Here is a 16,561-nt window from a genome sequence, read left to right on the forward strand (position 1 = left end):
TACCTCACACTTCTCCGGATTGAATTCCATTTGCCACTGTTCTGCCCACCTGACCAGCCCATTGATATCTTGCTGCAGTCCACAGCTTCCTTCCTCAGTATCAACCACACGGCCAATTTTAGTATCATCTGCAAACTTCTTAATCATACCCCCTACATTCAAGTCTAAATCATTGATATATTCCATCTACCCGCCTTTGGCCCATATCCCTTAATACCTTTGGTTAACAGAAAAATATCAATCTCAGATTTAAAATTAACAATTGCCGTTTGCGGAAGAGAGTTCCAAACTTCTACCACCCTTTGTGTGTCGAAGTGTTTCCTAACTTCACTCCTGAAAGGTCTGGCTCTAATCTTGAGACTCTGCCCCCTAGTCCGAGACTCCCCAACCAGCGGAAATAGTTTCTCTCTCTCTACCCCATCAGTTCCCCTTAATATCTTGAAAGCTTCGAACAGATCGACCCCTTAACCCTTCTAAATTACAGGGAGTACGACCCTAGTTTGTGTAATCTCTCCTCGTAACTTAACCCCTTGGAGTCCAGGGGCGCGATCTTGCCAGCCCTGGGGGAGGCGGGTTTGGAGGCAGGACTGCCGGGAAAATGGCAGAATTTGGGGGCGGGTGGCAGAATCTGGGGGCGGGTGCCCATCCCGCCCCCAACCCGCCACCGTGCCATCTTCTCAGGAGGTGGGTAGCCGACCCGCGCCGGGTCCCGTCTCCTGGAGGCGGGAAGGGAATTACAGCCACTTAACTGCCTGTTAACAGGTAGTTAACATAGAAACATATTAGATAGGAGCAGGAGTAGGCCATTCGGCCCCTCGAGCCTGCTCCGCCATTTAATGAGATCATGGCTGATCATCCAAATTCAGTACCCTGTCCCTGCCTTCTCCCCATATCCCTTGATCCCTTTAACCTTAAGAAATATATCCAACTCCTTCTTGAATATATTTAATAAGTTGGCCTCAACTGCCCTGTGTGGTAGAGAATTCCACAGGTTCACCACTCTCTGGGTGAAGAAATTCCTCCTCATCTCTGTCCTAAATGGCTTACCCCTTATCCTTAGACTGTGACCCCTGGTTCTGGACTCCCCCGCCATCGGGAACATCCTTCCAGCATCTAGTCTGTCTAGTCCTGTTAGAATTTTATAAGTTTCGATGAGATCCCCTCTCATTCTTCTAAACTCCAGCGAGTACAAGCCCAATTGACCCAATCTCTCCTCATACGTCATTCCTGCCATCCCAGGTATCAGTCTGGTGAATCTTCGCTGCACTCCCTCCATGGCAAGAACATCCTTCCTCAGATAAGGCGACCAAAACTGCACACAATACTCAAGGTGTGGTCTCACCAAGGCCCTGTACAACTGGAGCAAGACACCCTTGCTCCTGTACTCGAATCCTCTCGCTATGAAGGCCTTAACAGGCAGTTAAGAGGATTATCCCCATTTTCCAGCAGAGTTGCGGGCTTCCCGGTGTCGGGAAACCCCGCCAGGGTCACCGGGGCGAGCAGTGGGTCTGCGGGGGTCGAAGGGGTGCAAAAGTGCACTGTGGAGGTAAGTGATGGGTGCAAGTGTGTGAGGTGAGTGGAAAGTGATAGAAAATGTTTACTTACCTTTGTTTCCTGCAGGCTTCAACAGTTGGGGATGCGGAGAGTCTCCCATCTCACCGGCAGAGATGACAGAATGGCTGCTGCATTCTCCAATGCAGCAACCATCTAATTTCTGCTCACAAAAGAGGTTTGATGAGTCCTGAACATAAGGACTCATCAAACAACAGAGAATGTCAGTGTTTGCCAGCTTCACAGAGCTGTCAAACGATGACAACGTCAATACGCTGACTTTCTCTGTAACCGGCTTCCCCTTAATTGGCCTGCTATGCCCACTGGGCAGGCTTAAGAAGGTCAATCAAGGGGAAAATAGCGTGGGTTGGCCAGAAACCTGACAGGCGGCAGTCCCGCCTCCAACGCGCCCCCATTGACAAAATCGCCCCCCCAGGTGTCATTCTGGTAAACCCCGCAGCCCTGCCTTCGATCTAGTTCCTTTTCTCTCCAGTTTTGAAGAAGGGTCAAACCCGAAACGTCAACTCAAATTTCTCTCCACGGATGTTGCCTGACTTGCTGAGTTTTTCCAGCATTTTCTGTTGTTATACCTGTTTATATGATGTAATAAAACGTACGACGCACTTGCTTTGTGTATAAAGCAAGGCTTTAATCAACTTGTTTCAGAACGTGGAGGTCTAGTTGTACTTCACTAGTTCCTTGTCTTACAAAATGTCCCTGAGCAAGCTGGGGCCGACGCCCGAGTATTTATACTCCTTGGACGGCGCCACCAGCTGGCCGTCCAGCGTTATTTCACAAGTAGTTTCTTGATGAGGATGAGATTTATGACAATGTGCGTGTGCGCGGGTGAGCAGAGCAATGACATGCCTGCGCGTAGGGGCCCTTCCCGCTCGGCGTGTGGGGCGCAGTCCCACACCGGGCTAGATCCGCTAACTCCGCACAGGCCGGGGGTGGGTGGAGCTCGGGCCTTTCCCGCGCTGTCTGCGCTTCAGTACCGCAGCTGTCGGGGGGGTGGGGGGGTGCGGGGCACGGTGCCGTGTTTTGCCAGCTCTCTAACCCGCGGCACCTTTTGTTGTCTCCAGGTGCGGAGGTGCCCGGATTTGTTACATCTTCCACGAGACCTTTGGCCGCACCCTGGAATCCATCGACCCTCTCACAGGATTGACGACCCTGGACGTCCTCACGGCCATCCGGAACGCCACGGTACCGAGCGCTGGCTGTTGGGGTGGGGGGGGGCGGTGAGGGGGGGCAGCGGCTCGTGGCAGCAGCGGCTGTGCTCCCGTTAACGCAGGTTATCCACTTTGGTGGCAAAAACAGGAAGGCAGATTATTATCTGAATGGCAATAGATTGGGAGAAGGGGAAGTGCAACGAGACCTGGGCGTCCTTGTGCACCAGTCGCTGAAGGTAAGCATGCAGGTGCAGCAGGCGGTTAAGAAGGCAAATGGTATGTTGGCCTTCGTAGCGAGAGGGTTTGAGTACAGGAGCAAGGATGTCTTGCTGCAGTTGTACAGGGCCTTGGTGAGACCACACCTTGAGTATTGTGTGCAGTTTTGGTCGCCTTATCTGAGGAAGGATGTTCTTGCCATGGAAGGAGTTCAGCGAAGATTCACCAGGCTGATACCTGGGACGGCAGGAATGACGTATGAGGAGAGATTGGGTCGATTGGGCTTATACTCGCTGGAGTTTAGAAGAATGAGAGGGGATCTCATTGAAACTTATAAAATTCTGACAGGACTGGACAGACTAGATGCAGGAAGGATGTTCCCGATGGTCGGGAAGTCCAGAACCAGAGGTCACAGTCTAAGGATAAGGGGTAAGCCATTTAGGACAGAAATGAGGAGGAATTTCTTCACCCAGAGAGTGGTGAACCTGTGGAATTCTCTACCACAGAGGGCAGTAGAGGCCAATTCATTAAATATATTCAAGAAGGAGTTGGATATATTTCTTAAGGCTAAAGGGATCAAGGGATATGGGGAGAAGGCAGGGACAGGGTACTGAATTTGGATGATCAGCCATGATCTCATTGAATGGCGGAGCAGGCTCGAGGGGCCGAATGGCCTACTCCTGCTCCTATCTTCTATGTTTCTATGTCCCACTTAGGCCAGCGGGCAGGGGTTAAGCCGTGTGTAATCTAACTGTGTGTGTGTGTCCTCTCTCGTTCTTTCTTTCTTCTTGCTCACTCACATTCTCCCTCTTTCTCTTCTCTGTCCAATATTTATCCCTCAACCAACATCACTAAAACAGATGATCTGGTCATTGGGCCAGAAATTCGGGGTCCCCACGGGTGAGTACGCGCTGGGTACTCACGCGTAGGGCCCAACGAAAGTGCCGGTTTCGTGCATGCACTGCGCAGGCGCGGGAAACCGGCACTTCCGTTCCCTTGAAGGAAGGGGTTCACAGGTCAAACGCGTGCGCCGGAGAGGCAGCGCGTACGCCTGGAACTTCCGATTTTTTTGACAGGATTCTCCGGGAGGGTAAGTCTCCATGAGCTGCGCGTTTAAAAAGCAGTCGCAGGGCCTGCTTTTAACAAGGTAAGAGGTTAATTAAGTAAAATTAAAACATTTTTTCCACAGGTTTATCATTTTAAAATACATTAAAAAAAACATAAGTTTATTTTTAGCCCCGTTAAAAACTTTAATTTTTTCAAAAATGTAAATTTTTGTTTAAAATAGTTAATTTATGTAATTTATAGTTATTTTAAAAATGAGATTAAAAAAAAAAAATTATTTGAAGTTTTAGTTAGGTTTTGGGGCCGATCTCTATTCATGGATTTGACAGCTCTTCCTGTCAAATCTATGAATAGAGATTCCCTGCTCCGATTGGCTCTCCGTGGCCCACGTGATCCCAGGGGACGCTTCGAACTAACTGCGCCCCTGGGATACACACGCACCACGCGCCGGCAGCTGGAGGAGGCCCAGGATCGGACTCCCACGCGGGCCCACAGCTCAACAGCCGGCGTGCTAGGTAAGTGCAGGTCGGGAGCTTACACCCGCGGGAAACCCCCGACCTGAATTTCTGGGCCATTGTCTCATTGCTGTTTGTGGGAGCTTGCTGTGCGCAAATTGCCTTTTTTTGTTCGTTTATTGGATGTGGGCGTCGCTGGCAAGGCCCAGCATTTATTGCCCGTCCCTAATTGCCCCCGAGAAGGTGGTGGTGAGCCGCCGCCTTGAACCGCTGCAGTCCGTGTGGTGAAGGTGCTCCCACAGCGCTGTTAGGGAGGGAGTTCCGGGATTTTGACCCAGCGACGATGAAGGAACGGCCGATATATTTCCAAGTCAGGACGGTGTGTGTGACTCGGAGGGGAACTCAGAGGTGGTGGTGTTCCCATGCGCCTGCTGCCCTTGTCCTTCTAGGTGGAAGAGGTGGCGGGTTTGGGAGGTGCTGCCGAAGAAGCCTTGGTGAGTTGCTGCAGTGCATCTTGTAGATGGTCCACACTGCAGCCACGGTGCGCCGGTGGTGGAGGGAGTGAATGTTTAAGGTGTCAAACGCTGATTTTTCATCTGTCAAAAGCTCTTGACAGATGAAATGTCAATCCCTGACATCACCTGTAACCGGGTGTCCCTTAATTGGCCTGCTGAGCCCGCTGGGCGGGGCTTAACAGGGTCAATCAAGGGAAAATCGCGTGGATTGGCCACAAGTCGATGGAGGCGGGACTAAAACCCAAAAACTGGGAGTCCCGCCTCCAAACGCTCCCCATTGACAAAATCGAGCCCTATGACTCTTAAGAGCCCAAATAATCTAGGGTAAGGCTGCTGGGAAAAGCTGGACGAGGAGCTGGTCTCCTCTCCCCCATGGACTTTGGGTGCAGTCCCCTCGCCCTGTTCGAATTGCCTGCCCCCCCGTCCTTTAATCTAACGTGCGGCTTCCTCCGACCACAGGGCCCGCGGCCAGCACTCTTCGTCCCCGAGGTGTCCTTCGAACTCCTGGTCAAGCGACAGATCAAGCGCCTGGAGGAGCCCGGTTTGCGCTGCGTGGAGCTGGTGCACGAGGAGCTCCAGCGGATCATCCAGCACTGCTCCACGTACAACACGCAGGTAACGCTGACACACCAGAGGGGCAATACTGAGGGAGCGCCGCACTGTCGGAGGGGCGGTACTGAGGGAGCTCCGCACTGTCGGAGGGGCGGTACTGAGGGAGCGCCGCACTGTCGGAGGGGTGGTACTGAGGGAGCGCCGCACTGTCGGAAGGGCGGTACTGAGGGAGTGCCGCACTGTCGGAGGGGTGGTACCGAGGGAGTGCCGCACTGTCGGAGGGGTGGTACCGAGGGAGTGCCGCACTGTCGGAGGGGTGGTACCGAGGGAGCGCCGCACTGTCGGAGGGGCAGTACTAAGGGAGCGCCGCACTGTCGGAGAGGCGGTACTGAGGGAGCGCCGCACTGTCGGAGGGGCAGTACTGAGGGAGCGCCACACTGTCAGAGGGGCGGTACTGAGGGAGCGCGCACTGTCGGAGGGGCAGTACTGAGGGAGCGCCGCACTGTCGGAGGGGCGGTACTGAGGGAGCGCCGCACTGTCGGAGGGGCGGTACTGAGGAAGCGCCGCACAGTCGGAGGGGCAGTACTGAGGGAGCGCCGCACTGTCGGAGGGGCGGTACTGAGAGCGCCGCACTGTCGGAGGGGCAGTACTGAGGGAGCACCGCACTGTCGGAGGGTCAGTACTGAGGGAGCGCCGCACTGTCGTGTGGGCGGTACTGAGGGAGCGCCGCACTGTCGGAGGGGCGGTACTGAGGGAGCGCCGCACTGTCGGAGGGGCGGTACTGAGGGAGCGCCGCACTGTCGGAGGGGCGGTACTGAGGGATCGCCGCACTGTCGGAGGGGCGGTACTGAGGGAGCGCCGCACTGTCGGAGCGGCGGTACTGAGGGAGCGCCGCACTGTCGGAGGGGCGGTACTGAGAGCGCCGCAGTGTCGGAGGGGCAGTACTGAGGGAGCACCGCACTGTCGGAGGGTCAGTACTGAGGGAGCACCGCACTGTCGGAGGGTCAGTACTGAGGGAGCGCCGCACTGTCGTGTGGGCAGTGTTATTTTGTGGACAGGAAATACCTGGGCAATTTTCCACATTGTCGGGTAGATGTGGTCCTCTTGAGACTTCTGGTTACAGTCTTGGGCTGTGTTAAGCGCTGATGCTGCTGCACTGTCTGAATTTACATCTGTCTGTCCCTCTCCCTCCCTCTATCCTCCCCCTCCCACTCCCCCTCCCCCCTCTCCTGTCCTCTCTCTCCCTCTCCCCTCCCCCTCTCCCCTCCTCTCCTCCCCTCACAGGAGCTGTTGCGGTTTCCCAAGCTGCACGATGCGATTGTGGAAGTTGTGACGGGCCTACTCCGCAAGAGACTGCCTGTGACCAACGAAATGGTAACCAACCCTTCCTCCAGTGACCGCTCGAACCGCTCTGTTCATAGGATGTCGGGTAGTGAGAGCCTCCCGCACACCCGTGTCTGTGTGTGTGGGGGGGAGTGTGAGTGTGTGTGAGTGAGAGTGAGGGAGTGTGTGTGAGTGAGAGTGAGGGAGTGTGTGAGTGAGAGTGTGTGTGTGTGTGTGTGTGTGTGTGTGTGTGTGTGTGTGAGAGAGTGTCGGGGGTGTTAGCGGGCCTGTGTGCGGAGACGGTTGTGACTGTGCAGGATGAGAGTGAGCATCTCCTGGCTCCCCCCGGGTAAACTCTCCCTCCTCCTCTGTCCCTTCCTCAGGTTCACAATCTGGTTGCCATTGAGCTGGCCTACATCAACACGAAGCACCCGGACTTCAGTGACGCGGCGATGGTGTCCGCCTCAGTAAGCAGCTCCCAGGTACTTGGCTCGGCCTGTCTGTGTTCAGTGAACTAGGGAGGTCTCCTGCGCCGGGGCAGGCTGCGTATGATTAGATCACTTCTGTCATTAAACACCAGTGCCCAGTCCTGCCCCACCCCGCTTGCCGGCCGGTGCTGTGTGACAGTTATTCACCTGCCCCCTCCTTCTTCGCCCCATGCCCGTCCCACCCCTCACTCTCTCCCTTCCTCGCTCCCTTTCCCTTACCGCCTTGCTCCCCTCCCATTCCCTTTTATTCTCTCGCTCCATCGCCTGCGCGCCCCGCTTTTTCTCATCTCCCTTGCCCCATCCTCTCTCCTTGCCCCCTTGCAGACACAGACCCGCATCCCGTCACCATGCGGGGGAATCGCAGACACAGACCCGCGTCCCGTCACCGTGCGGGGGAATCGCAGGCACAGACCCGCATCCCGTCACCATGCGGGGGAATCGCAGACACAGACCCGCGTCCCGTCACCGTGCGGGGGAATCGCAGACACAGACCCGCGTCCTGTCACCGCGCGGGGGAATCGCAGACGCAGACCCGCGTCCCGTCACCGTGCGGGGGAATCGCAGACACAGACCCGCGTCCCGTCACCGCGCGGGGGAATCGCAGACACAGACCCGCGTCCCGTCACCGCGCGGGGGAATCGCAGACACAGACCCGCGTCCCGTCACCGCACGGGGGAATCGCAGACACAGACCCGCGTCCCATCACCGTGCGGGGGAATCACAGGCACAGACCCGCGTCCCGTCACCGTGCAGGGGAATCGCAGACACAGACCCGCGTCCCGTCACCGCGCGGGGGAATCGCAGACACAGACCCGCGTCCTGTCACCGCGCGGGGGAATCGCAGTCGCAGACCCGCGTCCTGTCACCGCGCGGGGGAATCGCAGTCGCAGACCCGCGTCCCGTCACCGTGCGGGGGGATCGCAGACACAGACCCGCGTCCCGTCACCGTGCAGGGGAATCGCAGACACAGACCCGCGTCCTGTCACCGCGCGGGGGAATCGCAGACGCAGACCCGCGTCCCGTCACCGTGCGGGGGAATCGCAGACACAGACCCGCGTCCCGTCACCGCGCGGGGGAATCGCAGACACAGACCCGCGTCCCGTCACCGCGCGGGGGAATCGCAGACACAGACCCGCGTCCCGTCACCGCACGGGGGAATCGCAGACACAGACCCGCGTCCCATCACCGTGCGGGGGAATCACAGGCACAGACCCGCGTCCCGTCACCGTGCAGGGGAATCGCAGACACAGACCCGCGTCCCGTCACCGCGCGGGGGAATCGCAGACACAGACCCGCGTCCTGTCACCGCGCGGGGGAATCGCAGTCGCAGACCCGCGTCCTGTCACCGCGCGGGGGAATCGCAGTCGCAGACCCGCGTCCCGTCACCGTGCGGGGGGATCGCAGACACAGACCCGCGTCCCGTCACCGTGCAGGGGAATCGCAGACACAGACCCGCGTCCCGTCACCGCGCGGGGGAATCGCAGACACAGATCCGCGTCCTGTCACCGCGCGGGGGAATCGCAGTCGCAGACCCGCGTCCCGTCACCGTGCGGGGGAATCGCAGGCACTGACCTGCGTCCCGTCACCGTGCGGGGGGTATCGCAGACACAGACCCGCGTCCCGTCACTGTGCGGGGAAATCGCAGACACAGACCCGTGTCCCGTCACCGTGCGGGGGAATCGTAGACACAGACCCGCGTCCCGTCACCGCGCGGGGCAATCGCAGACACAGACCCGCGTCCCGTCACCGTGCGGGGGAATCGCGGACACAGACCCGCGTCCCGTCACCGTGCGGGGGAATCGCAGGCACAGACCCGTGTCCCGTCACCGTGCAGGGGAATCGTAGACACAGACCCGCGTCCCGTCACCGTGCGGGGAAATCGCAGACACAGACCCGCGTCCCGTCACGGTGCGGGGGAATCGCAGACACAGACCCGCATCCCGTCACCGTGCGGGGGAATCGCAGGCACAGACCCGCGTCCCGTTCAAGGGGAACGGTGGATGCAGAACTGTCGATTGGTGGGTGAGTGGAGGACGCTGCTCCCTGCCCCGTATTGCACTCCAGTCCCAGGGGGGTTAACGTTCCCGTTTATCTCTCGCTCTCTTCACAGTCTGAGGTGCTGCAGGACGGAGCTCGGAAATGGAAGACAGACAAAGCGGAAGAGCGGTCATCGGAGGAGAAATCCCGAAACGTCCCGAGCTCCAGCTACTCCAGCCCCAGCAAAGGGCACGCCGTCAACCTGCTCGACGCGGTGAGTTCCGCAGCGCGTGATCACCGCGCCGATGCTGGGGGAGGTGCCAGTGGGTGCGAGGAGCATAGAAACATAGAAGATAGGAGCAGGAGTCGGCCATTCGGCCCCTCGAGCCTGCTCCGCCATTCAATGAGATCATGGCTGATCATCCAAATTCAGTACCCTGTCCCTGCTTTCTCCCCATATCCCTTGATCCCTTTAGCCTTAAGAAATATATCCAACTCCTTCTTGAATATATTTACTGAATTGGCCTCCACTGCCTTCTGTGGTAGAGAATTCCACAGGTTCACCACTCTCTGGGTGAAGAAATTCCTCCTCATCTCAGTCCTAAATGGCTTACCCCTTATCCTTAGACTGTGACCCCTGGTTCTGGACTCCCCCGCCATCGGGAACATCCTTCCTGCATCTCGTCTGTCCAGTCCTGTCAGAATTTTATAAGTTTCAATGAGATCCCCTCATTCTTCTAAACTCCAGCGAGTATAAGCCCAATCGACCCAATCTCTCCTCATACGTCATTCCTGCCATCCCAGGTATCAGTCTGGTGAATCTTCGCTGCACTCCCTCCATGGCAAGAACATCCTTCCTCAGATAAGGCGACCAAAACTGCACACAATACTCAAGGTGTGGTCTCACCAAGGCCCTGTACAACTGCAGCAAGACATTCTTGTTCCTGTACTCAAATCCTCTCGCTACGAAGGCCAACATACCATTTGCCTTCTTAACCGCCTGCTGCACCTGCATGCTTACCTTCAGCGACTGGTGCACAAGGACACCCAGGTCTCGTTGCACTTCCCCTTCTCCCAATCTATTGCTGTTCAGATAATAATCTGCCTTCCTGTTTTTGCCACCAAAGTGGATAACCTGGCATTTATCCACATTGGGCAGATGCAGTTTAATCACCCAACCTGTCCAAATCATCCTGGAGTTTCTCGGCATCCTCCTCACAGCACAGATGCCCACCCAGCTTTGTGTCGTCTGCAAACTTGGAGATATTACATCTAGTTCCCTCGTCTAGATCATTAATATATATTGTGAATAGCTGGGGTCCAAGGACCGATCCCTGTGGTACCCCACTAGTCACTGCCTGCCACTCGGAAAAAGACCCGTTTATTCCAACTCTTTGCTTTCTGTCTGCCAACCAGTTCTCTATCCAAGTCAGTACCTTGCCCCCAATCCCATGTGCTTTAACTTTGCTCGCTAATCTCTTATGCGGGACCTTATCGAAAGCCTTCTGAAAGTCCAAATACACCACATCCACTGGTTCTCCCTTATCTATTTTACCAGTTACATCCTTAAATACTAGGGGGGCAGCGCTGATTCGGTGGGGGGGGTGCGGTGCAGTCCCGGTGTTGATGGTCCTCGGGGCCCACGACCCCCAAAGCTGGAAGGCGGTCAGGATTGAGCCCAGGAGCTGGCCCAGCTCCAGCAGCAGCAGCTCCTGTGTGAGAGGCTGGTGGGTTTGACACCGTAGGCCAGGCCTGTGCTAACCCTCACTCTCTACTTTGCAGCCGGTGCCCATCTCTCGTAAGCTCAGCCTGCGGGAGCAGCGTGACTGTGAGGTCATCCAGCGGCTCATCAAGTCCTACTTCCTCATCGTCCGAAAAAGTATCCAAGACAGGTGGGTGTACAGCCGCTGGCGGGCCGTGATCTCCGGCCTCGCGCGTCTCTGTGACTGAAAGACAGACTCCCATCTCTCCAGCGCCTTTCACCGCCTCAGGACGTCCCAAAGCGCTTCACAGCCAATGAAGGATTTTTTTTTGAAGTGTGGTCACTGTTGTAATGTAGGAAACGCGGCAGCCAATTTGCGCACAGCAAGCTCCCACAAACATCAATGTGATAATGACCAGATCATCTGTTTTAGTGATGTTGGTTGAGGGATAAATATTGGCCCCAGGACACCGGGGAGAACTCCCCCCTGCTCTTCTTCCAATAGTGGCCGTGGGATCTTTTACATCCACCTGAGAGGGCAGACGGGGGCCTCGGGTTTAATGCTTGTCCCAAAATACGGCACCTCCGACAGTGCGGCGCTCCCTCAGTACCGCCCCTCCGACAGTGCGGCGCTCCCTCAGTACCGCCTCTCCGACAGTGCGGCGCTCCCTCAGTACCGCCCCTCCGACAGTGCGGCGCTCCCTCAGTACCGCCCCTCCGACAGTGCGGCGCTCCCTCAGTACCGCCCCTCCGACAGTGCGGCGCTCCCTCAGTACCGACAGTGCGGCGCTCCCTCAGTACCGCCCCTCCGACAGTGCGGCGCTCCCTCAGTACCGCCCCTCCGACAGTGCGGCGCTCCCTCAGTACCGCCCCTCCGACAGTGCGGCGCTCCCTCAGTACCGCCCCCCGACAGTGCGGCGCTCCCTCAGTACCGCCCCTCCGACAGTGCGGCGCTCCCTCAGTACCGCCTCTCCGACAGTGCGGCGCTCCCTCAGTACCGCCCCTCCGACAGTGCGGCGCTCCCTCAGTACCGCCCCTCCGACAGTGCGGCGCTCCCTCAGTACCGCCCCTCCGACAGTGCGGTGCTCCCTCAGTACCGCCCCTCCGACAGTGCGGCGCTCCCTCAGTACCGCCCCTCCGACAGTGCGGCGCTCCCTCAGTACTGCACTGGGAGTGTCAGCCTAGATTTTTGTCATCAAGTCTCGGAGTGGGACTCGAACCCACGACCTTCTGACTCCGAGGCGAGAGTGGTACCCACTGAGCCACGGCTGACACGCTCACAAGGCGGTGCCTCAGATTAGGAACGGGATTGAGCCATCACTTTTCCCAGGATGAATGCTGGAAAAGCAAAAATGTGCCGGGCTGTGGGGAAAGAGCAGGGGGGAGTGGGACTAATTGGAGAGCTCGTTCAAAGAGCCGGCACAGGCACGATGGGCCGAATGGCCTCCTCCTGCGCTGTGTCATTCTACGAAGCTGGATATGGCGTGTGAAATGAACTTGTCATTCATATGGAAATGACGGATGAAGTAATACTAGGCGGCCTGCTGGTGGCGCTGTCCAGGGAGAGTATAAATACTCGGGCATGGGCCCAGCTTGCTCAGGACATTCTTTAACAGGAACTAGTGAAGGACACAACTCGACCTCCATCTTGTAAAACAGTTGATTAAAGCTTTGTTTAATACTCAGACCAAGTGCCTAGTAGTTTTCTTACGTCAGAGTGTCAACGGATATTCGACACTGGAAGGCGTCACGGCTGAGCCTAATCCTGTCTGTGCATGCGCACATCCCGACATTTCAGTCTCAATAGCTCGGTACCGCACAGGTATGCGAGTGGCCAGTACACAGGTTAGTAAAAGGCACTGGGCGATTTCCCCCAGTGTCAGATTCCGCTCCCCCTGTTGCGACGCAGTCTGATTTGTCTCCTTGCTGCCCCCTGCCCTTGTTTGCCAGCGTTCCGAAGACGGTGATGCACTTCCTGGTGAACCACGTGAAGGACAACCTGCAGAGCGAGCTGGTCGGCCAGCTGTACAAGTCGCAGCTCCTCGACGGGCTGCTGACTGAGTCGGAGGATATGGCAGCTCAGCGCACAGAGGCTGCTTACATGCTGAAGGTGAGCCAGTCAGACCGAGATATCCCAGCGTTCAGACTCTGCGCAGTGAGACACACAGACGTATCTCAGTACCGCCCCTCCAACAGTGCGGCGCTCCCTCAGTACCGCCCCTCCGACAGTGCGGCGCTCCCTCAGTACCGCCCCTCCGACAGTGCGGCGCTCTCTCAGTACCGCCCCTCTGACAGTGCGGCGCTCCCTCAGTACCGCCCCTCCGACAGTGCGGCGCTCCCTCAGTACCGCCCCTCCGACAGTGCGGCGCTCTCTCAGTACCGCCCCTCCGACAGTGCGGCTCTCTCTCAGTACTGCCCCTCCGACAGTGCGGCGCTCCCTCAGTACTGCCCCTCCGACAGTGCGGCGCTCCCTCAGTACCGCCCCTCCGACAATGCGGCGCTCCCTCAGTACCGCCCCTCCGACAGTGCGGCGCTCCCTCAGTACTGCCCCGCCGACAGTGCAGCGCTCCCTCAGTACTGGCACCGGGGGTGTGTCGGGCCTGGATTACGGGGTTCGAGTCTGTGGAGCGGGGGCTCGAACCCACGACCTTTTGCCTCAGAGGCAAGAGTGAGACTGCCTGAGCCAAACTGTCGAACATGCAGGTGGTAGCCTCATTCTGTGCTGCCTTCGCTGGTCTCAGTTGCAGTGATAGGGGCGCTGCAATTAACCTCAGTAAGGGAAGGGTTCTTCTCCTGGTTCTCAGGACGGGAGTCTGGGTAGGACGGGAGCAGATTGGGAGGATTTCTCATCGATAAATGTGTCTTTCTTCGTTCCCGACAGGCACTGCAGAGAGCGAGCCAGATAATCTCCGAGATCAGGGAGACCCAGCTGTGGTAAGGTGTGAATTACCACAGACAAGCCCCAGGAACAAGACGGCTGTACTGAGACTGTGAGACCTCCCCCCTCGCCACCCTTCTGCCACTCCATGCTTATATGATTCCCTCGGCCCGGGAAACGGAGCCTTACTGGGCTTGTATCAGGACATTCCCCGTCTTTCCATAAATCAGCGGGTACCACTTCATCGCACCCCGCCACCCGGAGCTTCCTTCACTGCCCGTCGGCACTGGGCCCGTAGTTAATTTACACCGGTCCTGTCGCCCGTGGCAACAGCAGTCTCGTCTCTCTCCCCCCCACCCGCCTGTGAAGTCTGCCCCCCTCTCGCTGTCTCTCTCTCTCTCTCTGTCTCTGTCTCTCTCTCTCTCTCTCTCTCTCTCTGTCTCTCTCTCTCTCTCTCTCTCTCTCTCTCTGTCTCTCTCTCTCTGTCTCTCTCTCTCTCTGTCTCTCCCTCTCTCTCTCAGTCTCTCTGTCTGTCTCTCTCTCTCTCTCTCTCTCTCTCTCTCTCTGTCTCTCCCTCTCTCTCTCTGTCTCTGTCTCTCTCTCTCTCTCTCTCTCTCTGTCTCTCTCTGTCTCTCTCTCTCAGTGAGGTGGGGGTGTCTGGTTGTTTAATGATCTGCTGCCTCTTGTCGTCTGATGTGCCTATCTGATAACCGTGTCTGATTTTTGGGGGATATGAGCCTGTAATTTATTGTGTGTTGTGAATGAGGCCTGAAGCTATAAGGTCGGAGCGAGTTACACCCGGGGAGGGACTGGTGCCCCGGTCTGGAGGCTGGGCCGCAGCAGCTCGTACCCGAGCCTGGGACACCAGGCCAGCGAGTGTGCGGGCACAGCTCATCCGGCCGGGGCGGGGGGGGGGCAGCTCGATCGTGACCGTGCCAATTCGTCTGATGCCCTCGATTTACTGAGGATGAAATGTGAGCGATTGTGAGCGTGACACGTTCCCCATTAAAATAATGTCGAAAAGCTTGAAACCCGCCCCCCGGCTCCGGCAGCTGTTGTTATTGTCCTGTCTCCTGTGTCTTTCCTGTCAGCAGGCCTGGAGACAGAGAGTGAGAGACCCTGGCACTGAGAGACAGGCCTGGGGGGCAGAGAGTGACAGACCCTGGCACTGAGAGACAGGCCCTGGGGGGGACAGAGAGTGACAGACCCTGGCACTGAGAGACAGGCCCTGGGGGGACAGAGAGTGAAAGACCCTGGCACTGAGAGACAGGCCCTGGGGGGACAGAGAGTGAAAGACCCTGGCACTGAGAGACAGGCCCTGGGGGACAGAGAGTGAGAGACCCTGGCACTGAGAGACAGGCCCTGGGGGGGACAGAGAGTGAAAGACCCTGGCACTGAGAGACAGGCCCTGGGGGGCAGAGAGTGAGAGACCCTGGCACTGAGAGACAGGCCCTGGGGGGGACAGAGAGTGAGAGACCCTGGCACTGAGAGACAGGCCCTGGGGGGACAGAGAGTGAAAGACCCTGGCACTGAGAGACAGGCCCTGGGGGGCAGAGAGTGAGAGACCCTGGCACTGAGAGACAGGCCCTGGGGGACAGAGAGTGAGAGACCCTGGCACTGAGAGACAGGCCCTGGGGGGGACAGAGAGTGAGAGACCCTGGCACTGAGAGACAGGCCCTGGGGGAGACAGAGAGTGAAAGACCCTGGCACTGAGAGATAGGCCCTGGGGGGCAGAGAGTGAGAGACCCTGGCACTGAGAGACAGGCCCTGGGGGGGACAGAGAGTGAGAGACCCTGGCACTGAGAGACAGGCCCTGGGGGGCAGAGAGTGACAGACCCTGGCACTGAGAGACAGGCCCTGGGGGGGACAGAGAGTGAGAGACCCTGGCACTGAGAGACAGTCCCTGGGGGGGACAGAGAGTGACAGACCCTGGCACTGAGAGACAGGCCCTGGGGGGGACAGAGAGTGAGAGACCCTGGCTCTGAGAGACAGGCCCTGGGGGGGACAGAGAGTGAGAGACCCTGGCACTGAGAGACAGGCCCTGGGGGGGACAGAGAGTGAGAGACCCTGGCACTGAGAGACAGGCCCTGGGGGGGACAGAGAGTGAGAGACCCTGGCACTGAGAGACAGGCCCTGGGGGGGACAGAGAGTGAGAGACCCTGGCTCTGAGAGACAGGCCCTGGGGGGGACAGATAGTGAGAGACCCTGGCACTGAGAGACAGGCCCTGGGGGGGACAGAGAGTGAGAGACCCTGGCACTGAGAGACAGGCCCTGGGGGGGACAGAGAGTGAGAGACCCTGGCCCTGAGAGACAGGCCCTGGGGGGACAGAGAGTGAGAGACCCTGGCACTGAGAGACAGGCCCTGGGGGGGACAGAGAGTGAGAGACCCTGGCACTGAGAGACAGGCCCTGGGGGGGACAGAGAGTGAGAGACCCTGGCCCTGAGAGACAGGCCCTGGGGGGACAGAGAGTGAGAGACCCTGGCACTGAGAGACAGGCCCTGGGGGGGCAGAGAGTGACAGACCCTGGCACTGAGAGACAGGCCCTGGGGGGCAGAGAGTGACAGACCCTGGCACTGAGAGACAGGCCCTGGGGGAGACAGTGAGAGACCCTGGCGCTGAGAGACAGGCCCTTGGGGGGACAGAGAGTGAGAGACCCTGGCACTGAGAGA

General features: G+C 58.0%; 1 protein-coding gene across 5 annotated transcripts in view; it reads left to right on the forward strand.

Moving 5' to 3' along the window:
* LOC147086767 (dynamin-1-like protein) overlaps positions 1-14,926 on the forward strand; it is a 47,126-nt gene extending 32,200 nt beyond the window's left edge. For 4 of the 5 annotated variants that reach the window (XM_085978935.1, XM_085978931.1, XM_085978934.1 and 1 more), the window contains 8 exons: positions 2,634-2,754; positions 5,431-5,586; positions 6,808-6,897; positions 7,230-7,328; positions 9,445-9,585; positions 11,094-11,203; positions 12,964-13,123; positions 13,895-14,926. In XM_085978935.1, the coding sequence (XP_085835061.1) occupies positions 2,634-2,754; positions 5,431-5,586; positions 6,808-6,897; positions 7,230-7,328; positions 9,445-9,585; positions 11,094-11,203; positions 12,964-13,123; positions 13,895-13,951 (934 nt within the window). In that variant the 3' untranslated portion in view covers positions 13,952-14,926. The remainder of the gene's footprint in view (positions 1-2,633; positions 2,755-5,430; positions 5,587-6,807; positions 6,898-7,229; positions 7,329-9,444; positions 9,586-11,093; positions 11,204-12,963; positions 13,124-13,894) is intronic. The other variant, XM_085978933.1, reaches the window with a different exon arrangement.
* The last annotated feature ends 1,635 nt before the right edge of the window (positions 14,927-16,561 follow it).

The sequence above is a fragment of the Somniosus microcephalus genome, unplaced genomic scaffold (genome assembly GCF_052327205.1).
Source record: "Somniosus microcephalus isolate GS21.2 unplaced genomic scaffold, FLI_Smic_1.0 unresolved_chr7, whole genome shotgun sequence".
NCBI classification, from domain to species: domain Eukaryota; kingdom Metazoa; phylum Chordata; class Chondrichthyes; order Squaliformes; family Somniosidae; genus Somniosus; species Somniosus microcephalus.